Source organism: Hippocampus bargibanti, linkage group LG10 (assembly GCF_051943395.1).
Source record: "Hippocampus bargibanti isolate YZ-2025 linkage group LG10, ASM5194339v1, whole genome shotgun sequence".
NCBI lineage: Eukaryota > Metazoa > Chordata > Actinopteri > Syngnathiformes > Syngnathidae > Hippocampus > Hippocampus bargibanti.
The window spans coordinates 12,841,233-12,869,224 of record NC_142743.1 but is presented as its reverse complement, the minus strand read 5'-3'; the positions used below and the strand labels follow the sequence as shown (position 1 = coordinate 12,869,224).

The 27,992-nt window shown below is 40.1% G+C and overlaps 1 protein-coding gene and 1 long non-coding RNA gene across 2 annotated transcripts in view; one reads left to right on the top strand and one right to left on the bottom strand.

Annotated features, from left to right (window-relative positions):
* LOC148892498 (uncharacterized) overlaps positions 1-27,992 on the top strand; it is a 189,643-nt gene that overhangs the window by 50,127 nt on the left and 111,524 nt on the right. The window contains exon 3 of the long non-coding RNA XR_016116240.1: positions 26,629-26,763. This is a non-coding gene — a long non-coding RNA (uncharacterized LOC148892498). The remainder of the gene's footprint in view (positions 1-26,628; positions 26,764-27,992) is intronic.
* pou4f2 (POU class 4 homeobox 2) lies at positions 18,882-21,720 on the bottom strand. Its single transcript, XM_089006831.1, has 2 exons — positions 21,024-21,720; positions 18,882-20,885 (listed from the first exon to the last, which is right to left on the bottom strand). The coding sequence occupies exons 1-2, from the start codon at positions 21,294-21,296 to the stop codon at positions 19,917-19,919; spliced, it is 1,242 nt and encodes a 413-aa protein (XP_088862957.1). The 5' UTR covers positions 21,297-21,720; the 3' UTR covers positions 18,882-19,916.

Here is a 27,992-nt window from a genome sequence, read left to right as displayed (position 1 = left end):
TCAGCCCTTCGTTCCCTAATCACCGCCCCCTCCTTCCGACACCCTTGGCTTGTTCACCACTGAGTGATTTTCATGCATTTGGTTCTGTTGAAATCTATGTGCAGTCAGCCACATCCTTTATTGATTACTCGTAGTGCAAACAGTAAGGCCCGGTGTCATATACATAATTGGACAGTTGTCAAGGGAGGTGGATTCGCTGATAACCAGCATCTTATTTCTACTCCCCGATGGGCGCACGGTGTGGAGGTGGCGGGGGTTACGTACTGTGAAAATGAGTGTGCTCTTCCCCTCATGACAGATAAATACAGATATGATATTTTTTTGGGGGGGAGGGAATGTCAGCAGTCAGGATTTGATTGTTTTGATTTTATATATATATATATATATATATATATATATATATATATATATATATATATATATATATATATATATATATATATATATATATACACATACAGTAAAATCACAATTGTACCAAATAAATATATTCTACACAATATAGCTGATACCATAAAAAATATATAATGAATACATACAAAAATCGGACGCAGCCAGTTCTTTCCTAAAAAAAACACAATTGTACCAAATACATAAATTTTACACAATATAATTGAAACCACACTAATAATAATAATAATAATAATAATAATAATAATAATATATTCTAAAAATCTAATGAAGTCCAGTTCCTGTGCAGAAAATCACAACTATACCAAATAAATACGTTGTACACATTACAGTTGATACCACAAAAATAAATAAATAAATACATAAATACATAAATACATAACTGTAAAAATGTTGCTTTGTTTGAATGCTGCTGTGCCGTTGACCAATTTGTGTTTGGGAGCCTTTTACTGCACATCTTCATCTTTATTAAGTTCATACAGTTGCTTGTTCTGTAGCCACAAGGGGACACAAGCCAGTGTCTTATTGTGCCAGTCCCAGGCCCGGATAAATACAGAGGGTTGTGTCAGGAAGGGTATCCAACGTAAAAGCTTGGCGAAAACAAACGTGAATCAAACCTCTGAAGATGGAGGACACTGATTTGCTGTGGCGATCCCTTGAAGGGAAAAGCCGAAAGGAAAAGAAGAAGAAAAAAACGACAACAAAAACGTATGTCCATCTGCCTTCGTGCTCCCTTTCGAATTACATTTTGAGTGAAAAAAAAAACCAACACCGTAATCGCTGCTAAAGTCAACACGGTTCTATCTCAGCGAAGAAGAGAAAAAACTGACTACTTAAAAGTTTGTAGTTTAGTAATGAAAAGCACACAGAGGCTTCTGCAATTACCCGACCCGTGACACAGAGGTGATGAGACGTCCCATCAGAATCCCATCTTAGCCCCTTGTCGTCTACCCCGGCGGATAATGGATTCAGGCGCACAAATGCTGGAAGCAGCCGTGTGTAATAACTCTATCAAACTCGCGTCTCCCCGTGTGTGTTCACCGGGTTAGACACACACGGTCCAGATGCCCGTTGGAATTTCCCATTTTACTCCTCTTCGGCCCTTCCGTTCCTTACCTTCTCCGCGGTAATCATTGGCTTGGGGTATTGGGTGTGGGGGTACGAGGGGTAGGGGGGGGGGGGGGGAGTCGAGGTTACAACCACTGTTTGTCTTGTGTGCTACCGGGAGCCGATGCGCATCCGAGGAGGCTTCGCATTACGGAAACATCCACTTACAAGGATTGGCATGTGGAGAAGGGGAGGCAAATGAAGCGGCACCCAAACACCATTCATATTTAATACTGTGTAGTCTGCATAGGAGGGCAGAGACTCTGTTCACAGGCTCAAGGCGGCTGCTGCTAAAACAAGTATGATGGACCGATTTTTTTTTTTTGGGTGGGGGGCAATTGATTTAGCATTTTCTCTATCAAATGGATATCAATGGATATCTGACACAAGAATTTGGCAGAGACCAACAGTGTCAACCTTTACATTTGTGTAAGCTCTTCTGAGCTAATTTGAATGAGCGGTGGATTTGGCGCGGCTTGGAATTGAAGCGGATTTACGTGGGACAGGAGATGTGAGACTTTCGTCAAGAATCTTTTCGTAAGTGAATGCTACAACTTCATTTTTGCGTTCAAAACTTAGCTTGTAGCAGACGTGCACATTCCACCATGATGTTCCTGATCCACTGGTGAAAAAGAGGCCTTGATCCTCTCCTCTTTCATTTCAACGGCTTCATGCAACAAAGAGGGTACAGAAAGTGCTTTAGATTGTGTCACATTATTATTAGTATTATTTTTTAGACTTCAAGATGGCGCCTCAAGAGTGGCTGCCTTTACTGCAGCTCCTGTATTTTGATTTAGCATCTGTGAAGTGTAAATTTATCCACTGTGAGACAAATATAGGTTAATCTAATTTAATCTATCACATCCATATTTTACAAATTAATTTCATCTCACAACAGTCCAAAAAAGTCCATGTTTTTTGACAATAAGATGTTATTTAGTTGTAATTTTTTGCATTGGTGTTGCTCAGTTACACGGCACCCGACAGTCTCAGGCTAGCGTACATCACGCACCTTGGCGTTGTGCCTCGAGTGGAAGCGACACGGTCAGTGACCCGAAACAGTCGAAAGAAGTCTCCGTTGCTTTTTCCCCGGCGTCCTTCAACAGTGGCTACTTTGCCTCCGTTATGTGCTTGGAAGACATTTTTGACATAAATGTAGCGTTATCCCACCTTTGGTGCGTCTCAAAATATTGCTATATCGCTGAAAAACGGTGAAAGGGGGGAAACATCACCAATTTCATATCGTTGGCAAAAGTTTATTATCCACAGGTCTCTACTCCGCAGTGCTGTGCGTTGTGAGGACAAAAGGAAAATGTGTGTGTTGTGGGGGGGACTACTTGTGGGGGTTTGCAGGGTCTCAGTCGATGCTGGAGTGCTGTTGACTGCTCGCGAGGAGTTGCAAGTGTCAGTTTATTTTATCTCCCGCTTTTCATCATCCTGCCAAAGCCTGCACGGGTTGAGGAGGAAGACGAAGCCACCTGAGAGTCTCTGGAATTTGCCGGTTTGGACTACAAGTCATTAGCTGACACTGGAGAGTTGTAACTCATGTAGCCCCCCTACACTCTCACCCCACCCTTAACAGTTGACGAGATGATTGGCAGCCAAGTTTGGCTTTGAAGGTGCCATCATTCCAGCCTCCGTGACACGTGCTGGAAGGCGACTGAGAAATAAGGCAAAGGCCATGAAAACCTGAACCGCAGTGAAACGCAAAAGACTGCAATTCAGTCCGAAGCGTCTTTGTTGACATTTCACGTCACGGAATGATGCAAGCAGGTGATGAAGTCATGTCATCACCGGTGTCGGGTGTGGTGCAAAAATAATAGCTTTGAAGACGATCAATTGGATACATCCGAGTCGTTAATAGCAGGTCTGAGATTTATTTGTCGTTGATTTCCCGCAGATTTACTGTGAGACTAATAAAGGCATATCCAATCCAATCCAATCCAATTTAAACGTAATTGTTTCTGGCATCCACTTACTTGTATAATGTCCCATCTCATCCTCGCAATGCCCAACTTTTCACTAAAAACAGTCGGGTCCCAAAAATAAATAAATAAATAAATAAATTAATAAATAAATAAATATGCAAATACATGCGTAAATACATGCGTAAGACATGCATAAATACATGCTACATGCGTAAATGCGTAAATACGCAAATCAATACATATGTAAATAAATACATTTGTAAATAAATACATACATAAATAAATACATAAATTAATTAATTCATGAATAAATACAGTAAAGTCTCGTTATATCGATATTCAAGGGAGTCCGAAAAAATATCGATATAACCGGGACTATCGATATATCCGACCCTGTTTGCATGTAATTTTCTCCGTGCGTGCATAGAAATAGTATCGATATAACCGGGACTATCGATATATCCGATATCGATATCACGAGACTTTACTGTACATACATAAATTAATTTGTGAATATATACATCAATAAATTAATTCGTGAATAAATACATTAATAGATACATGTTTAGAAAGTGAATAATAAATACGTAAATAAATACATGTTTGGAGAGTGAATAATAAATACATAAATAAATACATGTTTAGAAAGTGAATAATAAATAAATACATGGACTGAGCCATTACTTTAGTTTACTTTGACTCAAATTTCTGTGTTTAGAAAGTGAATAATGAATACATAAATAAATACATGTTTAGAAAGTGAATAATAAATAAATAAATAAATAAATACATGTTTAGAAAGTGAATAATAAATACATATAGAAAAAAATGGACTGAGCCATTACTTTAGTTTACTTTGACTCAAATTTCTGTGTTGTTTTGCTTTAGACAGAACAGCATTTCATTTTTTTGTAAATACACAACTTGAACATTGTAAAACACTCAAGGTTAAAAAAAGCCAATCATATGGAATTAAATAAAATAACCAACTCAACTTTTATGGTGAGTTATTGATGACAGTCCATTGTGTCGGGGTTCTTTAACGGCTTATTCATTTGACTCAAATTTTGAGGTTAAATGAACAACGTCCTCCCAAAAACACAAATTTGGATTAATTTTTGACCCAACAGTTATTAAATTGTATGAAACACACTTAATAAAATGTTTTCCAAAGCTAATCGCTGGATAGCTGTGGATTTTTCATCAGATTTACTTTAATACAAAGATGGTCGGCCATTTTGTTTCTGAACTGAAAATGACATCACAGCGGCCATTTTGGATGTGGACTGACTACGACATCACAGCGCAGAGTGGCCCAGGGTCATGATTGTCATGGTTCGCCTATTTTCTGCGTTTGGCCATGTGATGGTTCACGAGCTGGCACTGTGATGTCATTTTCAGTCCACAACAAGCGATAAAATGGCCGCCCTTGATAAAATGGTCGCCCTCCCAGGGCTGAATGAAAACAAGCAATATTCTTTCATATCAGAGCAGCACCTTTGAACTCGTGGGGGCAAATAGAACATATTATTGTCTAACAAATGTATATCTGGTGAATATTTAAAATGTGTGAATGTTTTTAATGGCTAATAAATTTAAAACAACAACAAAAATGGACGATTAGTGACAATTATGAACAAGCTAATATCACCCAAATAAATTACACACGTGATTTATCGGTCAGGATCTCATTAAAACTCAGCTTTTGAGATGTCATCCATGTTGTGTTAGCTATTTAACAAGTTCGGCATGCTCAATCAATACAGAGATCATGTTTTAATCCCTGTTTGTCTCTCATTTGCTAGCTGCTAGCATCATCTCTTGTATGGTCTTGTAAAGTAAGCGCACGAACAAACTTTATTTGAATTAAAATACTCAATTTCTTTGACTGTGACTTGTGATATGACTACTGTTGTCGGTTTATATTAGTAAATATTTTCTTTGATATGATTGTTGAACCATTTTAAATCTGAGCATGTCAAATGGGCAGTAGTAGCCTGACGTGAGGAAAACCTTTGCACGGCTCCTTGTTTCCACTGAACAGCAACGAAACAGCAAAAAATGGAGTCTTTTTACAGCCGGTGTTTTTTTTCCACCTCTGCCTGTAGGGGGTGGACCCTCATTACAGCTCTTTCCCACCACCTTTATTTCACTCCATTAGGCGCCCCTCTTTTCTCTCGCCTGCACATATGACACAGTCCAATCAATACACTCCCACTGGCTTCCTCAGCGGGCGCCTCCAATGAATAGATTGTGATGGAACATTAATTGAATTGTGCAGTTTGCGGAGCACAGTAGCGCACCTTTTATTGGACAAACACAAATATGTCCTGATAACGCCTCAAACCATCACTTTTTTTAAAACAAATAAAAACACAAGGAAGTTATTCCTCGCAAGTGCTACATCACGTAGCTTTGCACCGCTTAGGTTGAGGTTAGCACCTCAGGCCCCTTCTGTCTGCTGGTTGAGGGCGCACACCCTTGGGTGGTATGAGTGGGACGGGAGGGGGGCGAGCTTGACAGATGGTTCAGTGGTGGTAGATTGATGGACGGCGGCTTAAGCCTCCCTTTCACGCCGCCGGACAAAGTCGGGCTATTTTCCGCCTTTTTTCCAGGTCGCTGTTCTGTGTGAATGGCAACCATGCGGAACGCAGGGATGCAAAGGTGACCTGGAGGTGATGTCGTACAGTAGCTGGAAAAAACGGGGGCGATATCTTTGTGAAATGGGTTCCACAAAATTTCACACCTGGTCATTACTGCAATTGCCCGTTTGTGTCAAAGGCAATCATCACCACATCATTCCCCCCAAACTCCACGCTCCCATATTATTTATTTATTTATTTATTTATTCATTTAGTTATTTATTTTGTTCATGTATTTGTTGACATTTTTTCCCCGTTATTTATTTTCAATCCACCTCCAGAAAAATACTCAAAATGATTCCCTCGTAAAAAAAAAGTATAAGATAAGCATCGTCGCCGATTCCGCATGGCCTAGCAGGTAAATATTTATTTCATTATTAATATTTAAAAGCATTCCAGCACTGCCCCCACACCTTTTTTTCCCTCCACCCCCTTTTTTCCTAAGGTCCAGTATCTACGATTAACCCCCGCCCCCACCACCACCACCACCACTCTCCCATAGATATATGACACGTAATAACGGCCTGAATATAAAAGAGATTAATAATTTAGAGTGAGCCAACAAATTAGGACCATCATTAAAATAAGCAGGGCTCGGGAAGCGTTTTGCATAAAAGCGAAGGCGCCCGGTTCAAGGTAATGCCACGGCTCATCTTGATAAAGAATTACAACATTAATTCAGCCGAAGCTCAACTCATCGCCCCGACATCCCTGGAGCATTTCCCATGGTCGTCAAATGAAATAATGGCACGGAGCAAGGCTCTTATTTCTTTTTTTTTCATCATCACACCTTGACAGATTTTTCACTTCATGTGTGTGGAGTTATTTATTTCTTTTTTTATATGACAATTTATTTATTTATTTATTTATTTATTTATTTATTATTATCAAAATATTCATTTATTATGTATATACTATTATTTGTATTATTATTACTCATATTTACATATTGTTTATATATCTATATTTATGTATTTATATATTTATATATTTATATATTGATGTATTGATGATGTATTTGATGTATTTATATATTTATATATCGATGTATTGATCTATTGATATATTTATATACATTATTTTCAATTTTTATCAGGTTATTTTTTCAGTACTGTCCAGGAATTTTGGAATTAACTTATTCACTGCCATTCCCGAATTTATTAAGGTATTGAAAATATGATGTAGAACGCCATTCCCGAATTTGTTCGGGTTTTGTTTTTTTCATGCTTGGTTGCAAAGCGCTGGCTATGGCCTTTGTCAATGTTTTTTTCTTTTCCACAAGGGGGTAGCATTTCCCTTCTATTTATGTTAGCACTTTGTTCCAGCTTCAGCTGTTGTTAAAGAGCTATGTCAACAAATATGTATGTATTGCATTGTATTTTGGGCAGCTACCCTCATTTCAGGCTCATATAACTAACCATGTAATTTAGGAATTAACACTTTTTTATTATGAAAGAGAGAGGTTCCTAACGTTGCACAGAATTTTTATATAGTTCTAAACCGCAATATTCTGTGGGTCCTGGAATTCAAGTGACAATGACACATTTTACACGTCTGGCAGTGAATGAGTTAATGTTTCCTTGCCCTCGGGGTGCAGTTGGGGGACCCCGATGAAGTTTTCAAGCGCACCCCATACAAAAAATACACAAACTTTAACCTCAGTGGATCAGTGTTAGAATCAGTCTTTTAATGTGACAGCTTGACGGACGTCCCGATTGACTCCCAAAGTCGTGACGAGGGAATACGATCAACATGATGGGCGCGAACGATGGTAAAGAAATAGCCCAAATTAGCCATGAGCCATGAATGGATGCTGTCTTGTCCTATTCTGTCCTGTTATTTATTTATTGTCCTTTCCTCTCCTCTGGTCCTATCCTGTCTTTTTTTTAAATCCGCAATTCCAGTCAACTTCATTCGTACCAAGGTGTCGTGTTTGGCACCGAAAAGCGTACGACTTCCATGCATCCAAATCCCCGCTGAGCAAACACGTCACCTCGCACAACAAACTCTCTTTTCAAGGCGCGGCATCGCTGGAGGCGGCGTGTGATTCTACCGTTTACCCGCCGTTTTGAATTCGGCGATGAAGAGATATCTCCCCCCCCCAAAAAAAGAAAAAAGAGATTCCGCATCCCCCCACCCCAGTTTGGTAGAGATGCATTAATGACGCCACGCTGACATTTTTGCCTGCCGGGTTTTACCTGCTTTGAGATGCCGTTTTTGTTGTTGTTTTTTCTCTGACTCCCTCGGGTGCACGTAGTGCCTTGTGATGCCTCACGCGGTCTTGTTCGGGGTGTCTCGTGGACAATCAAATCATTGGATTTTACATTTAGGAACATTTGTAGGGAAGTCGATGAAAAGGTTTCTTCAGCCATCATCTGTACTTCTTTGAAGGTGTCGGACGTTTCGCTCCTCACCCGAAAAGCTTCGTCAGCGAAGTAAAATTGTGCTGGTAGTTCTGGCCCTATATATGTATATATCCCTACTGTCCAGAAGTGGCAGTGCCAGATCTCTTCTTTGATAGGTCCCTGCTCTAAGGTGAGGGTGGGAGCAGTGGACTACTCCCTGAAGCTAATCTGACCTATGACTGACAATGATTGCCCCTTTTTTGACTAAGCCTATGTGGTAATGTGAAGGTCATGTGACTGTCAATCATACTCAATGCTGATAGGTTGCGTCAAGATTTGAGATTTACTCAAGTCGATTGGTACTGCTTCGCATATCTTCACAGGTTCAGTCCTGTTCTATCTCGCCCTGTCCTGTTCCATACTTTGCTGTCCAGTCCTTTTCAGTCATCTGTTGTCCTATCTAATGCTGTCTTACTCGGTCCTGTCCTCTGGTTTATTCCATCCCATTTTTTCATGTCCAATACTTTCCTGTCCTGTCTTTTATTTACCTATCCTGTTATGTCTCAAAATGTATTGTTATTATTATCCCACCATGTCCCATCCTCCCCGTTCCAAATCCACTTTTGTTTCATTCTTTTCTTTTTTTTCTCGATGCTAATTTCTATGCTCATCCATGAATTTTCTTCCAATTTGGATTTTTCTTTTTGTCTGAGCAAACTGCCCATCAAATACACAGACAGATTTTACCCTCACCCCCCCTCCCTCCCTCGCAATCTGAATTCACACACCGTTCATGCACAGCTGAAGGCAAAACGACTATGCTCAATTTAGCAGCTCTGATAAATCACCATTAATTAGCTAATAAAAGCTAGCAGGTGGTTCGCAGCCCAAAGTCATCCACCCCAACCATTGTGAATAATGTATCGCGGTTTGAAGTGTGTGTGAAAGGGGATGCTCCAATCACGTGTGCTGCTGTTGAGCTTTCCTACCCAAAGGACTATAAATGGCAATGACATCAATTTGAAATTAGCGTGTCTGTGCGAGCAAATGAACATGAAGTGAATTACGGTATTCAAACAGCAGACAATGCAATCTTTATTAGCTTGTTTTGTTTACTTTTAATTCGTATGAGCGAACAAGACAAAATGAAGCAACAAAATGGCCGAACCCTTGAGGTATTATGCTAATCAATAACAACTAATTTTCAAACTAACACATCAACTATAGCTAAACAAAATGCTGAAGACGCCATGTTGGTGTGTGTAAGATACTCAAATTACATTTTATTTCTTAAGCTAATGCCACATGTCATGACTTGACACAAACGGGTGTTTATTTCCCAACATAGGTGTGCTACGTAGCTCAAGCTAACCTTCTGAAAATTATTGTTTTAATTTATCCTAACAATTAGTTTACCAGCTCAACTGTGGTGAATAGCAACACAAATCAAACATACAGATGTTTGTTTCCCAACAAATATGTGCTATGTGGCTCAAGCTAACCTCCTTAGAATTCTTTTTTTAATTGATCCTAACAATTAGCTTACAAGATCAACTTTGTTGAATAGCAATACATATCGAACAACAAGTTAGCAAACTAGTTACAGTGAACTATAGTTCGCTATAGTTAGTGAGTTAGTTAGCTATTATTGAGTTAGCTATTTTTAGCTAGTATGCTTGCATACCAGATAATCTGCCAGATAACAAATTAACCAACTAACCATCCAAAAATCAAGCAGCGAGAAGATGTTAAGTCTTCTGAATAGCCCACGTACAGCGAAGTAAGGTCCTTCTTAACAAATCTGTCATTTTTCCACGCGCCTATAAAAAAAATAAAATGGTGGGCGAGAATCTGAGCATAAGTAGAGCCATCCAACACTAAGGTCTGTGACATTCATTAACATTTCTTTATGGTCGCATTGAATCACGCTGACTTTTTTTCTTTTTTGTTCTTCTTTTTTTTATTTTTCACGTCCGCGCCACTCATCTTCATCACGAGCAATAATAGCCCCAAGCTGGCAGGGCTGATATATAACCACGGCAATCAACCTTCACCAAAGGCATCGATAGAGAACATATTTATGCGAGCGGTTCGGGTGATGTTTGGTTCCGTTTATAACAGCGTCCACGTACTCGCCATACGTAGCCCATTTTGCAATTCCTGAAAGAAAGAAAGGTAGCTGTCACTGGTAAACGTTAATTTGAGCCACTAGCTCCGTATTGTGCTAGCAAGATCATTTTGGACTGTTTTGAGCGAGCGATGCATGCTTTTGAGAATTTCTTTCATAAATTAAGTTGATTAAATACAAGTAATATCCAAAGCATATGTATTTACTTATTTATTTTTTTACAACAGGATTTTTAGCAATCCGTCAGCGCTAATTTTATGTCGCGCTAGCCTAGCATTGTTGCTAGCTGAACGTTTGATCACGTCATCATCCTTCAAAGCCCAGCGTGACGACCTACACCGTTGATGTCATGAGGAGGAGCTGAATCGTTTACGAGCGTCCCGCCTTGTTAAATGTGACCGCGCGCTCGTCGTTGATGTATTTTTAATCATGCTAATATTTTAATTAGCCCCAGATCCCCCTTCCCCATCTATCGCTCTCTCTCGCACTCGGTCTCGCTGCGTTTGTAATCTCAAGAGTATGATATTTATGCGACGTCTACACACACACACACACACACACACACACACACACGCACGCACGCACGCACGCACACACACACACACACACACACACACAGACTATTCTGTGTATAAACGATTACGAATAAAATTAGAGTTAGAGTAAAAGCTGCAATTCGTTGTAACTTCTGATAAGCGAAATATACACGATTGCTCAGCAAAGCTTATTTCATGTGGTTATTACAGTAAAGTCTCGTTACATCGATATCGGTTATATTGATAATACTGCTTATTACGATACTATTTTCATTTCCCGGCAAATTTCTAGTCTTTCTATGTACAATTAGTTCCGTTTAGTACAATTCATGGTTATTATGATAATCCGGTTACTACGGTGCTCTTTTTCATCTCCCGCCGGCCATTTTGCTATGTTTATATGGATACAAAAGCAGTTTAAGGTGAATCGATATTTGCTTAGGGGTTTCTATACAGTACCACCATTATCGAAATCTGGATCAGTCGCACCGTTGGTCACGTGACTTCAGTGTAGCAGACGCCATTTTTTCTACCATAATAAAGACGGCGTACGAAGCGTTGGACTTCGGACCTGGATCAAAGAGGATGAGAACGTCACAATACTGTAGTCTTCTTATACAGTATACAGTTGTTTGACAACAATTTCAACCATGGGGAAACAAATTGTGATATCCGAACAACGTACAAGGCAATCGTGGCTGTGGGGGACAATCCAACAAGCAACTCCTTCATCACGAAATAGTTCGACGTGCCGCAGAATACTTTATCAACGTAAGTACGTTGCAGTTTTCGTTTTCCGTACATGTACTTAATTGTGTTGTATTCAGATATCTTTATCGCTTGCAAGAATCACTGTTTTTCATATGTTTGTACATGCTGGTTCCCCCATTTATTGCCCCCGCTTCATGCAGTTGTGCAGGCAGCATTGTTCATGGTCACAAAAAACACGTCACTTATTGGGCGTTAGGTAATTTGAAAGAAGGGTTGAACTTCCATGTCATGTGGATGTGCACACGTGTGTATTTGCATGTGTGTCTCGTATTAGCTGGAGGGCTTTTTCTTTTTTCGTTTTTGATGCACGCAGGTCTGTGACCTCGACACCTCATCCCTCACCACTGTCTCATTGCCTTTATTTACATCTGTCTTTAGCATTCTAATTACTCCCTTTATTGCTTTGGCCTGGAGGGTGCTGTTACATCAAGGGGGAGGCCAGACAAGCGGGGAGGTGTAAAATGGAGTTGCGGGTGGGGGGGTAATGGGTTATAAGGATACAAGTATTGTCACCAATAAGAAAGCGTCCAAACCAAAGAGGTGGAAAGGACAGGCTAGATTTGCAGTGAAACCTCGTTGATATTTTAAAGAAAGGAAATGCCAGCATTACGGTAGAAAAGTAACAATTCAAGCTCAGGATATAATAAGCAGAGCGCCAATGCTTATGTTGAATGTCGCGGAATGGAATTGAAGCGGATTTACGTGGGACCGGAGATGTGAGCCTATCTCTTTTCATCAATGGATGCTGCATATTTCTTTTTGCTTTCAAAACTTAGCTTATAGAAGACGTGCCCATTCCACCATGACGTCCCTGATCCACTGGTGAAAAGGACGCTTTGATCTTTTCCTCTTTCATCTAGAACTTTAAAGAGGGTGCAGAAAGTGTGAAAGATTGACGACTGTGTCTTTTGTGTTGTGTCACATTATTATTATTATTATTATTATTATTATTATTATTATTATTATTATTATTTTACTTCAAGATGGTGCCATGAGAGTGGCTGTCTTTACAGTAATCCCGGTATTTTGTTTTTGCTACTGTGAAATGTAAATTTCTCCACACTGAGACAAATAAAGGCTATTCTATCTAATCTATTCTAATCTATTGTTGCTTTAAAGGATAACCGACGTCACTTTTTTTGTTTCCTAACTGACATCAGAAAAATGTTTTATAGCATCTAAAATACCCAAAACACGCAGTATGATATTTTTATTCAAATGCAAAACACCAATAAAAATGACTTAAAGGGTCCAAAATCTTCAAAAAATTGAGCTGCGAATTGGGCATTTTCAGAAAGTCCCGCCCCCAGTTCGTGTCGTCACGCCAAGACGTCTTGCATTGCTGGAGAATCAAAACAATGGCTTCAGATTTGGAGAATATGCTTTCTTGTTACACATCCAGTTATGAATATGATTCAAATAGTTCTGAAAAGGAAAGCATACATGTTTGTAATTGATTAAAGAATTTATTCCGTGTCATTTTGAGGCATCTGGACAGCAATGTAGCGTCCCAGAAAAGAGGCAGAAAATGGCGACCTCTTGTAGACATGACAGTGTATTGCGTTAGCACAGGCTGATAAATTCCTTATATGGAGCTTGGATGCCCTCTTCTGGCGCAACACGAGGTTTTCAGACCAAACAAGCATTGACGTGATGGAAGGACTGCTACAATGTGTCCTTTTTTTCGGTCAGGGGCGTTCCTTCAGTGACGTCGCGTACGGACTCGTCACCAACTCAAAAACAAGACTTCCGGAATATTCAGCACGAGTCTTAAAACGTAAAATATAGCTATATGCGGTGGAATCTTTGTAAAATACATTCGTTTAGTAGAAGTCATTTGAAGCCATTTTACAAATTATGGACACAACTTGTCCGGAGACGTCGGTTGTCCTTTAAAGCAAGGGTATATCAAAGTCATTTTTTGCCTCCGGCCACATTGTAGTTCTGGTTTCCTCTCAGTCGGCCGTTATGAATTTGGGGAAACCGTTAGAATGTTTCATCTCCTCCACATATTACGTAAAGAGCTCACAAGAAATTAATGAATAACTAGTTTTCATATTTGTGGTAATAAAAGGACTTATTGTAGTTTACATGAGGCAATTCTAAATTTTGGTTCGGACATTAAATAAATAAATAAATGTTTTATTTTGTATTTTACTCCATTTTTAGCCCAACTGTTTGGCTTCAACTGCATTGTGGCACATTTTGACTCTTGTTTGTAAGGCGTCTCTGACCTTTCCGGAACAAAGTGAAACAACAACCCCTTTGAAATACATTGTCCTATCCATTGTGATGTCGACCCCCCCCCCCCCCCCTCTCGTCTTATGAATCGGCTTGGTGATGGGAGCACCGCAGCCTTTTTTTAATGAGCTCTCAACTTTAAAGACTTGAAGGATATTAACAAGCCGCTTGACAAATGGCACTTAGAAGCACATTAAAGACACAGCTAATGGCGCGCATAATGACGGCTAATTTTCCATCAGATATAAATTACAGCCCCCAACAGTTATTTGCCTTAAGGACTTTATGTAAATGACCCTGCTCTGTATAAACTGTGTGTGTGTATATGTGTGTGTTCCCACACATATGTGTGGCTGAGTGAACACAGCACTCACTGTAGTAATAATAAATAATAGTGATCATTAATAGATCTGTAATACAACGTCCCTGTCCAGGTCGCCCGTCATGCATGCACACATTGACACATCTCTCCCGCCTTAGCAGAGCCAGTGTGAGCGGAGTTCTGGCGGCCAGTTGAATTTGGGATGGCCATCGGGCACTTTTTGACGCCATATACTGTGGGTGAGATCACAAAGTGACCCTCCATGACCTGCCCGGTCAGCCATGTTGTTGTCAGGGTTCTTACTTTGACATGCTAGGTGCGTAGAATTAGCCACTAAATTAACTCATTCACTGCCAGACGATGTTCAAAAATGTGCCAGGGTTTTTGTCATTGTCACTCGAATTCCATTTAATGCAGCATAAGAAACCTTAGACTCACTTCTTTCATCGGAAAAGAGTTAATTCCTAAATTATATGGCTGTGGAGTTATATGAGCTTGAAATGAGGGCAGTTGTCCAAATTACAATGCAATACATATTGGTTTTTATGGCGCTTTAATAACAGCTGAAGCTGGAACAAAGCGCGAACATGGAAAAAAGAGAAATACTGCCCTCTTGTGAAAAGGAAAAAACAATGCCAGAGGGCATGGCCAGCGCTTTCTCTGCACTCAAGAAAAAAACAAAACCCAAACAAATTCGGCAACTGCGATCTATGTCATATTTTCAATTCCCGAATAAATTCGTGATGGCAGTGCATGACTTTCCACGCCATAAACATGATGTAAGCCAAGCAAAACAAATCTATTGGCTGTGTGATCAAAACTCACATTTTTATATTGAAAATGAGAAACATTTTCCACCATTGGATCTGACTTAAAACCTGGACACCACAGAGGGGAAAAATATCGATTTTAGGGAGTCAAATTGTCAAAGATAACTGAGTTCATGTCATTACATGTATATGCCAACACCCCACATGCTCTGCCCCCCACTACCGTCTTCTGCTTTTGTTTTATTTTGCAAATTGTATGACCTATATTATTTTTCCTATGTTTGGGAGTTTACTTTGAATGCCCTGTAAGGTTATTATAGGTTAGCCTTTGCTAACACTCACTTCTCTTTGGAGCTGTTAATAATTCACTCTTTGAGTAAGGCCCCAGTTTCACCCAAAGAAATACAGCCCCAAAGCTTGATAATGCGACCACAATCAACATAAACATATGTATTCATACATCACCTCTACAATTTTTATCTTATTTTATTGTATTTTATTTATTTTTGTAATCTGCAAACTCATTGCTTTTCTACAACCCCGAATCTTGCGTACGCTGTTAATGAAGACTCGATTTTTCAAAAATGTAATCATCATAATAATAATACTATCGATTTTCTCTATTTTTTGCATGCTTTCTTGTTTTAATGAAAACAGTCTTCAACGTTTCATTTCCTCTCATGTGTTTAAAAGCATTGAAGTCATAAATGTTTAATGGAGACGTCAAGTCTATTCTGCGCATGTTTGAGCAGGTGGTCACATACGTTGGTTTTTATTTTATTTTCCTCCATTTTTTAAAGAAATGTTTTGGAGAATTGACAATCGAAATTAATCTTCATAATAATTTATTTCAATTGTCCTTTTAGAAAATGAGCAAAAATGTCCAAGGCTTCTTTTTGAAAATTGCGCTAGATATATGATTAATATTTTAAATTATGATGGTAAAAAATAACAAAATGGTTTTATTAAATTATTACTTCTCTTAACATAAAACATTACACAGTAAAACGATTATTTTTAGTGGTCGTGACGATGCCTGCCTATCGACGGTATGTATTCGCCCCTTTATTTTCGTTCTCCGTCGATATTTTTTTTTATGTTTTCATTGCCGATTCGTTTGTATGTGTGAAGGGAGAAAACACTTAAAACACTAACGGACACGATAAAATTCACCCTGTGATTATGTTTCTACCACAAGAAAAAAATAATATGGCGACCATGTTATTTACTTTGAAAGTGACTAGAAGCGAGAGTGGGTTTACGGTGACGTCAAATTCGCGCGACGGCTATCTTTTATTTTTTTTAAAAAGGCCAACACTTGGCGTAAATGTACAGTTAAAATATTCCACTCGAGGGTCCCCGGGCGGAGCTCCAACACTCCCTGACGTCATTAAAATTTCATCACTAGCCCCTCTGTGTGTGTGTGCGCGCGTGAGAGACAGAGTGGGAAAGGGAGAGAAAGAAGGGGGTATATTGTGACCAGAAGAGTCCAAATAAATAAAATCCACATCGGTTGAAAGAAAAGCAAACTCGAGTGTGAAATTGTGACCAAGAAAAAACATGGCTGCTGCCCTTTCTTGTTTTATTTCCGGTTTTTATGTTGTTCGACGTAAGCGTACGTACAAAAATTAACACCAGGATGTCAACACACATTTCATGTTGAGTGGTTGGTTCAAAATCAGTTACAAATGTTTAAAAAAAATCAGCGGTGGTGTATAACAACTACAAAAAAAATGACAGCAAGGAAAAATATGGGAGTTCTGGCTTGTGTGTGTGTGTGTGTGTGTGTGTGTGGGGTGGGGGAATTCCCACCCCTCACGTGGGTTCAAATCTATCAAGCGTGCCGCTTGTCATCATTGTTAATTTCACATCCCGATGCGACCCTCTATCTCAAGCACAGACAGACACACACACACAGACTCGTACTCTCCATGGCCCTCCCTGACCAGCAGTAATTAACCGAAGCAGCTAATGACTCCTTAAGTGGCTCTTCATAATGATCTTCTTTTCATAATTCGATGTGTAATTTAATAATTCCGCCCTTATTAGCGTATTACGTGATTGGATCGTTTCGGGGGGAAAGGGGGTGGCTGGCAGTGTGTGCGTGTGTGCATCTTGTATGCGTGCGAAGCATCTTTTATTGATATCTGTCTGAGTTTGTTGATGACATTGCTCGATCTCCACACAAAAAAAGAACGTTTGCCTTTTGCATATGATGATCATATGTTGACCATAAAAGATGAAATATTCGGAAATAGTTCTCCGGTTGTGTCGTTACTAACGTCAACCAAAAAATAATTTCACAATGCGAATCATGTACAATTTATTGGCGTTTTGATTGTGTTGACTACATTTCACGAGCCATTTTAAAAACTGAAAATTGTTCATGGCATAGCATTTTCGTTTGAAAATCCGTTTCGTGAGCGTTTCCAATTTAATTTTGGTGTAACTAATGTTTTTTTCCTCGACAGTTTATCCTATAATGTTTGCTTCATGGGCAAAAGTGCCAAATTCATTTCAATGACATAATAATCGACTTGTTAGCAATGTATATCCCATACATACAAGATATATATAATGGGATTTGAGACGTTTTCTATGTTAAGAAAAAATACATTGATATGCAAATTTATGTAGATCATCCATATTACCCTGCAATATAACGTAAATATACTGTTTTTCCAAACCATGCCTCAATTTTAAATTCATAATTCACAGTTCGCGCGGCTGTGTGTGTGTGTGTGTGTATACTGTAATGTTAGAGGTGTGCAGTATCAATCATTTCGAAAAAAAATACATTTCTCCAGATATTAATTTAAAGTACTCAAAGTTTCTCTTTGAAAAAAGAGAATGTTCTTAATATTGTGGCTGATAAATGTGGATTATAAATAGAAAAACATGTCCTTAAAAATGGGCCCAGGGATAAAAATAAGAATCGACAAATCGTTGTTTTGCTTCTACAGGTGTGCGTAATGTTCTGGCCTGCATTGGCCTTCAAAATGGCTTCTTTTTCAATGTAGAGCCCCCTTACCGCGCGTTGAGGTCACGTGATCAAATATGGTGTCCATGCAAAGCGGCCGTATAAGTCGAAACTCCTCCATGATATTGGTGTAGAGCCCTCGGAAGGGTAGATTTAAGACAGTAAGGTGGTTAGGGGGTGCGGGGGGGGGGGGTCGTTGGCAGGCGAGCTGTTTTTCTGGCGGGCTGACAGCTGGCGACCCCCCCCCCCTCCTATACTTCCCACTCCTCCCTTCCCACACCCAACCACTCTTGGGAGCCTTATGGGCCTCCGTAGACCCCCTGATTAAGCCGCTAATAAAATATTAGCATTTGCTCTCAGGTAAGCATACACTTGACTGCTAGTCACGTGACACACACAAAAAATGTATTTGAACATAAGCTGCATTAAAAAACAAAAAATATCAGCGTCTGATAGGGAGCCCAATTCTGTATTTATTTCCTTGATATTCGGAGTTGTGCATGCACACACTGCTGTGTCAAAACGCCCCCCCACCTTCTTCCTGTATTTTTTTCTGCTTTCATTCCTTTCATAACTTTGCTGCTATGAAATGGGAATTTCTCCACTGCGAGACTAATAAAGGCAAATCCAATCCAATCCTACCATTTCAACAAATTAACAGACAAATTAATAAATATAAAATAACATTAGCATGTCTGGGAGTGTTTTTTTTCGTCCACCTTCACCTTCTTTAATGAAAGACACATTGCAATTGTTAAATAAAAATCCCATGAATAAAAATTATAAGGGGTGGGGGGGATAATAATTTTTTGTCTTTCAAAATAAATCAACATACATCATACAGAAAATACCTCGGCTACAACCCCAAATACAGGAAAGAAAAAAGCCTGCACGAATAGAATAAATGTGCAATCGATGACATTATTTACAATTAGATCTCCTGCTTCCACGAAATCGATCGATCATCAAACAAAGTGATTGGAATACAAGCAAATAAACGACGTGTATATATCGGTACGAATCAATAAATTGCAAAAATTGGGGAGGAAATAAAATCTCTGTATATAGTTATATCGATTTAGACGATTGGGGGTGAATTTGCGCAAAAAGAATGGAAAAAGTGGGGGTGTCGGGCATGGTGGATGTGAGGGTGTGGTGGGGACGGAGGGGGGTTAATCCCAATAAATAAGTAATGAAGTAAACATGACCTCACTCCATAAATAGTTCACAAGGAGCAGCAGGTCCACGCTTGCCTTGTAAAAACCAAAATAAACAAACAAACAAAAAGAAACAATCAAAATGATTTAACCAAATCTGCAGATCTCTGACGTTTTTTTTTCTTTTCTCAATCGATCGACAATCAATCAAATTAATATGTCAACGATGCATTTACAAAGAGAATTATTTGGCCATGACATCTTTTTGCGGACCCTGCAATGACTCCCAAGTGCTCTCAGTTGCTGTTTTTTGGGGGGCGTGAAATTCAAAAGTGAGTGGAATGAAGTCATTTCTCCCCCGTCGAGTGGTGTTTTTTTCTTATTTTTCTCTATTCATCATGAAAAGGAAATTTGTGTGTATATGTGTGTGTGTGTGTGTGTGTGTGTGTGTGTGTGTGTGTGTGTGTGTGTGTGTGTGTGTGTGTGTGTGTGTGTGTGTGTGTGTGTGTGTGTGTGTGTGTGTGTGTGTGTGTGTGTGTGTTGAAATGACCAATTTATAATACAGAACGTCCAGGTCTTTAAACGCACGCCGAGTACTTCATCCGTTTCTGTTTCTGCCTCTGATTGCAAAACCAGACCCGCACTACGTTTTTCTTGAGGTCCAGCTTCTCGGCGATGGCGGCGATCTTCTCGGACGAAGGTCTCGGTTGAATGGCGAAGTAAGCCTCGAGCGACCGTTTCTCCGGCGCGGCGATCGAAGTGCGTTTGCGTTTCTTCTCGGCTCCGTTGAAGAGCTCGGGCTTGCTGAGCTTCTCGCGGTGCGACTTTTCGGCCTCCTCCAGCCACGCCTGCAGGATGGGCTTGAGGGCGATCATGTTGTTGTGCGACAGGGTGAGGGATTCGAACCTGCAGATGGTGCTTTGGCTCAACGAACCCACGCCGGGGATTTTGAGCGACGCCAGCGCCGAGCCCACGTCGGCTTGGGTGACGCCCAGCTTGATGCGCCGCTGCTTGAAGCGCTCGGCGAAGGCCTCCAGGTCGCGGGGGTCCGCGTCCACGTCGCTCATCCCCATGTGGGGGGGCAGCCCGTGGGCGTGCGCCATGCTCAGCGCCTGGTGCATGTGGTTCATGCCCGCCATGTGCGCCGCCGGGTGGCCCGGGGTGGAGCCGTCCGGCCCCGCCATGGCCCCCAGAGCCAAACCGGGGGTGATGTGCTCCAGCAAGTCGCCTTCCAGAGCCTGGTGCGGCTGGTGGTGATGATGGTGGTGATGGTGGTGGTGATGGTGACCGTGCCCCCCGCCGCCGCTGCCTCCCCCTCCGCCGCCTCCCGGGTGCGAGATAGGCACCGACGAAGCGGACGAAGACGACGACGACGTGCACGGCAGTGTGTTCATGGTGTGATAGGTGGCGTCCGGTTTGAAGGGGCTGTGGTGGGGGGGCGGGTGATGGTGATGGAGGTGGCTCTTGCTCTGCGTCACGATGTCCACCGCGGCCAGCGCCTCAGCCCGGGCCAGCAGACTCTCATCCAAGCCGCCGAATATATTGCTCTGGAATTACAAACGGAACGCCGTCAGATGGGAATTCACAACCCGTTTTTTTCACCCCCCCTCAAAAAAAAACCAACATAAAAATTCATTACAAGCCGGGGGAGGGGGGGGGGTGTTGAAATGTGAGAATCGACATACCGGTGGTGTCGGGAGGCAAGCGCGTCGCATCGCCTCCGAACTGGTGCTGATGATGCTGCTGTGACGGGAAGAGGCGCAGGAAGACGCCGAAGACGACGACGACGACGAGGAAGAAACCGAGTTGGAAGAGGCGGATGGCGATGAAGAAGAAGTGGAAATGATGTTGTTGTTGTTGGCAGCCAACGAGTGCAGCGACGAGTATTTGGCTTCGGCCAGGCTGGCGTGCGCCATGGCGGAAAAAGGCTGCTTGCTGCTCAGCGACATCATCATCATGTTGGCGGCGGGTCCGAGCGAGCGGCCGTCGCCCGCCTTTTTAAAGCCTCCCCAAAAAATTGCTAATAAATTAAAAAAATAATAAATGGGAAGGGATGAGTCCGACTCCGCCTCTAAGTCTTCTTTCTTGGGATTTCAATCAATGCGGGGAAAGAGGGGGCAAAGTTATCATGCATTTGCTTTAAAAGAAATCGAACCAGTCAGTTTTCCATGCTTGGTAAAAAAAAATATCCCCCAATGAAATGAACCGATTTGGATGAATCCTCGTTAACGAGAAAAAAATCGTCAAAATCGCTGCAAAAATGACAATTAGTCGTTTTTTTCCTTCTTTTCTCCCTCCCTCTCTCTTCCTGTCTGTCTCTGAAGAGAAAGTTGCTTTTTTTCCGAGGCTCCGCCACGTTTTTCACCGAATGCTGCTGGGACCCCAAGTGGCGACGCTCTGAGGCGGAGGGCAGACTGAGTCTTCGGGTCCCGCCCCCTTTTCTCTACCCTTACACACACCTTCTCTCCCTCTCTTTCCATCACACACACATACACACACACATACTCCCCCCCCCCCCTTTTCCATGATTTATTATTCTTCATTAGGCGCAGCATCGTTGGGGCCGCAGGGGTGGGGTGTGTGTGTGTGTGTGTGTGTGTGTGTGTGTGTGTGTGTGCGCATGCGCATGGCAATGTAACAGAGCCTCAATTTTTCGGCTGACTTTTTTTTCAACACCCAAAAGTGTAAAGTTGTGTTTTTTCGATTTAATTGATTTTTTTGTTTTTTCTCAACAACAATTGCAACAAAATCTAGTGATGAAATGCTCGAATAAATGGAAATTGAATCTCTCTCTCTCTCTCTCTCTCTCTCTCTCTCTCTCTCTCTCTCTCTCTCTCTCTCTCTCTCTCTCTCTCTCTCTCTCTCTCTCTCTCTCTCTCTCTCTCTCTCTCTCTCTCTCTCTCTCTCTCTCTCTTTCTTACATTGATATAAATGGGGGTTGTTTATCGAAAGACTTGACTGCTCTTATTTACACACCAGAGATGTCATCAGTAAGCAAAAAAACTAAAAATAAAAATACACACTCCGATCTGTGACGTTCAGTCAGTGGAGGCAGGTGAGGCGGTGCCTCACCTGTCATCATGGAAAGCTGTCATGGAAATATCAAATGAAAAAATAAATTAAGCAGTTAGATGTATTTAGTGATTTGTACTTTAAAGTTCTTGTCCATTTAACTTCACCGTTTTAGGATTTTTTTCAAAATCGATGAATTTTCACATGTACCTTTCAAATACTAAGTAGAGACGAGCGGTGACGTCAGTGATGACGTCAGTGCCTCACCAGCCATGAACCTCACCGTAGGTCACTGACCCCGATTAAATGATTTTTTTAACGGCAAAGATTGAATAATAGATTAGATTAGATTAGATTAGATGAGCCTTTATTTTTCTCACAGTGGAGAAATGTACATTTCACAGCAACAAAAACAAAGTAAAGGATCTGCTGCAAAGGCAGCCACTTTGACAATCTTGAAGTCTAAAACAATAATAATTTTGCAGTGTAAGACTAAATAGACCTCAGTAAAAAAAAACATAAATACCATTGGCAACATATCAATTGTACTTTATGATGAAAAGCAGTAGTGTCATTTTAAAATATGAATCATACAAAAATACACCGGCGGCCTATTGCGATCAATGATATAATGAACTCATGGGTTTCATTTATGCAGCATACTCACGAGTGTCTCTGAATTATAACATTGATACTTTATGTATGGCTCATACTATGTATAGATTTTTAAATTCAGGTAGAATTCTAATGGTGTACCCAACTAAATGTATGGCGTTAAATATTTTAAATCATATGTGATGATTGCATCAAATTGTTTTCAATTGAACTATGTGATGTATCAACAGTATGCTGTTCATTCAAGGTGAGAATCTAAAGTGACTGTAGGAGAAACATTTTGTTTTGAAAGGGTTGAGTGAACGCTGGCGCTTGTGGCTGCCGCTGCACACCCGCAAAAAAACTAAGCATGTGACTGTAAAGTGACCTTGAGAGTTTTGAAAGTCGCTTATAAATGAAATGTATTATTATTATTATTATTATTATTGTCTATTTTTGTCCTCCAGGGAGACAGGGGGCGCTGCAGGCGGCAATTCCTCTAAGTGTGATTAACCAGCTCGCCTGCATAAGATTTGCGAAAAAGCATTTCATGAACATGACATACAAATTGTGAAACAAATGTCCAAAATGTGGCATATTTTTGGACGCTAATAATACATTTTCTTGTAATAAATAGGCGTTATGAAATAATGTGTCTTGTACAGAAATTGTCTTAAATAATAAATCATCCTATACAGAGTGCAACCCAAGAGGATTTAGTTGGATTTTGCTCGAAAAAACAAAGCAGACTCATGGAAACCAGACTTGAAAACGCAATGTTCGGATAATGGATGTTGTTTTCTTGACTAAAAGATTATTTTGGGAGAAAACTGAAAGGACGTTGTGGGATATGGTCGCAAAAAAAAAAAAAAATGTCAAGGAAATAAACGAAATGAATGTGATGACCACCATCATAATCTTTGCTTAGAAATTGACACCCCACACAAAAAATAATATAATAATAAAAAAAAGTAATGAAATATATGTGTCCTTCAGAGTTTTGAAAGATGCTTATAAATGAAATGTATTATTAGTATATATATATATATATATATATATATATATATATATATATATATATATATATATATATATATACATACATACATACATACATACATACATACATACATACATACATACATACATACATACATACGCACGTGCAGACACACACACACACACACAGAAAAATGTCACTTGGACAAATGCAATTTCAATATCATATTGGATGTATCGGTGTCAACAAATAGTAATACATCTTGCACCGGGATTGTCTTGAATAACCCACCTATTTAATTTTGCATCTTCTGTGTAGCTCTATCTCTTGTTTCTATTTATAACTGTATTTTATTTATTGTATTGTATTTGTGATTGTATTTTATTTATTATTGTACCTATGTTTGTCTGTGACTGTAAAGTGTCCTTGAGAGCTTCGAAAGGTGCTTAAAATGAAATGTATGATTATGATTATTATTATTTATTATTGTTATTATGATGATGATGATGATTATTATTATTATTATATATCACACTCAATTCCCAAAAGGATTTGGAATGATTTTGCACAAAAAGAGGGGGAGGGGATTCATAGAAAACAGACTTGAAAAAACCTCATCTTGTAATGAACGCTTGTTATGGAAATAACATCGCTTGTACTGGATTTGTCTTGGCTAACACATCAGCTTGCGCCTTTTTTCCCCGAGAGAGGATTAAGTAGGATTTTGCACACAAAAAAAAGTGTGGAAAAAGTGTGTGTGTGGGGGAAGAAATGTCTCTCTCTCTCTCTCTCTCTCTCTCTCTCTCTCTCTCTCTCTCTCTCTCTCTCTCTCTCTCTCTATATATATATATATATATATATATATATATATATATATATATATATATATATATATATATATATATATATATATATTACATAAAAAATTATATAAACATTAAATTCGCGAGAATATAATCTTGGCATACCAACTAGTTTTCGGCGGACGAACCAAATCACACACCACCACGGTGGCGGACGAGCTTTTGGCAGATAAACACCAAACCACACGGTCGAACAGCACAGGGTGACTGGCGGACTAGTTTTCCACACCCCCTTTGAGTGCAGATGTGGTGTTTTATGGAGTGGAGTGCTTTTGTTATTATGGGACCGAAAAGGCCCCACCACAGGCTAGTGCAGGGGTCGGCAACCTTTACGACTCAAAGAGCCATTTGGACCCATTTCCCACAGAAAAAAAAACACTGGGAGCCACAAAATCCTTTTGACATTTAAAATGAAGACAACACTGCATGTTTTCATCATCGTTTTTTACCTTTATATTTGCATAAACAAACTATAGTGTGTTGCATTTATGAATCAATGAACTGTTACAGAGAAGCGAAATTACATTTCTGCACGCAACAAAAACATTTTAAACTCCGAAAAAAAGACGTTGGGTTGAAGATTACTTTCAAATATAATACTCAATGTCTATTTGACAGCTTCCCGTTCCTGACTATTTCCTGAGCGGCCACACAACTAGCATATGTAGCTGACTTTGTAGATTTCATCCACTTCATAAAATGATTTTTGCTCTGATCAGCCTTTCGCATCAGTTCCGAAACGGCTGTTTTTCTCTCATCTCCATCCAGATATTTTTGAGCAAAGGCTGTGTGTTTGTTCTGGAAATGTCTTGTGACATTTGACTTTTTGTTGTTTGCTAACTTCTTCACATATTAAGCATACCGCTAAACCCGTCTCGTCAGCAGTGAAGGCGAACGAATCTGCCCACGTATCATTAAACGTTCTTCAGACACTTTTCTTAGATTTATCCATAGTTGGCCTACGTGGGGGTCGAAAAATTCAAGGATGCTACAATGCGCCTTTTTTACGGTGAGGGGGCGGTCCTTTTCTGACGTCACGTATGGACTCGTCACCAACTCAAAAACAAGACTTCCTGAATATTCAGCGCGAGTCTTAAAACATAAAATACGTAAAGCTATTTGCGGTGGAATCTTATTAAAATACGCCCAGTAGAAGTCATTTGAAGCCATTTTACAAATTATGGACACAACTTGTCCGGAGACGTCGCTTGTCCTTTAAAGGCTTATTTAATAGAAAATGAGGACCTAGGAACGGATTATTCTCATTTTTAATGGTTTCTTATGGGAAATAAATGTTTGGCAGACAAACGTTTTGCCTTACATACACTTTCTGGGAACCAATTAATTTCGTAAGCACTGTATATGTATATCTATATGTCTATATATCTGTATATCTATATATCTAGAGAGTAAACTGAAAAGTTGTTTATCATAACACTTTTGCATCAATTTTGCATTTCAAGACATATCAGCAGGAATGAACCAAAATCAAAGCAATGTTGAGAATTGTCAAAAAGTGATTTTTGCATCATTGTCGTTTTTTGATTAGATTTTTTTAATACGAGTTTTTTTGTGTGTTTTTACAAATTATGGGGGAGTAATCCAGAGAAGAGATAATCTGATTCCTCGAATTTAATTACAATAACCCCAAAATGGCCTCCGGGAAATTGTTCGTTGTGCAGATCATCTGCAATGTCTCGTCACAGTAATGTACAGTAATTGAGAGGTTATTTTTTTTTATTCTGCTATGCGGTGTGCACTATTACCTTGCTTGAAAAAAAATCACACACACATTCAAACTTTTTTGTCTTTTTTTTATAGCTAAACCTCGGTGGAGTTCAGCTCTCAGAAAGAAGAAGAAAAGTACACAACGCACACTTCAAGGTTCTCCTGCAGCGGAAAAAATGCAGCTTATGAAAATAAAAGCGCAAGCAGGCAAAGGATCCGACAACTCAGGTGACTTGTTTGCTTTTTTTCTTCTTTCTCTTTCTTTTTCTTTTTGCGTTGTATCTGCTACACTCTCTCGCTACTGTGTGCTTAGCACAAAGCGTTTCGCCGACTGCTATTCCGCTCTCCCGCTCCGCCACCGTCATCATGGTCCCCCAGGAGCTCTCCATGTTAACAATCCCAATTACACACGAGACCACCAGAGACAGCTGTTTTTATTACCGAATCTCCGCTCGGGCTCACCGAGAAAAAAAAGGCAGGGAGAAAAGGAGAAGTGGATCAGGTCTCTCGCCGACTGCTTCCCAATCTCGGTGCGCAAAGATCAGGAAAACGGATTTCATGTGTTGTTTAAATGCATTGGATGAAAATAAGAACAGATTGTGGGAAAGAAAATGTCGCAAACCCCTCTCGAGTGGTTGTTAACTCATTCACTGCCAGATGTGCAAAAATGTATCCACTCCAAGTGCCAGAGTTTTTGTCATTGTCAATCAAATTGCAGTACCCACAGACTATTGAGTTTTTAGACTACATAAACATTTAATACAGCGTTAGAAACCTTAAGCTTCCTTCTTTCATCACAAAAAGAGAGTTTGTTCCTAAATATATGAATCTGAAGTTATCTGAGCTTGAAATGGGGGCGGATGTACAAAACACAATACATACATGTTGATTGATATAGCGCTTTAACAACAGCTAAAGCCTAAACAAAGCCCTAACATGGAAAAAAATGGAAAAGAAAAAACATTGTCAGACAGAAGCCATGGCGAGTGCTTTATCGGCACCCAAAAATGAAAAAAACCCCGAACAAATTCTGTGATTGGCGCTCCACGTCATATTTGCAATTCCCGAATAAATTTGTGAATGGTAGTGAATGAGTTAACAACAGCTGAAGCTGGAACAAAGCGCTAACATGGAAAACAGGGAAATGGTTTTCCATTGTGGAAAAGAACAAAACATTGCCAGAGGCCATGGCCAGCGCTTTATTGGCACCCAAGCGTAACAAAACAAATCGCAAATGGCGCTCTACGTCATATTTTCAATTCCCGAATAAATGCGTGAATGGCAGTTTAATGTCGGAAATGTCAACTAACATCGGGAAGTGAAACTAGATTTGGAGTAGAGGATTTCTTGCAGTTTTATGCCACATTGTAAAGTAGGCCCAAAATTCGTCATGAGAATCTGAGTCGGTGCTCATGATCCTAATGTTGCAACGGTAGTTTTCAATGGAGGCGGCCATG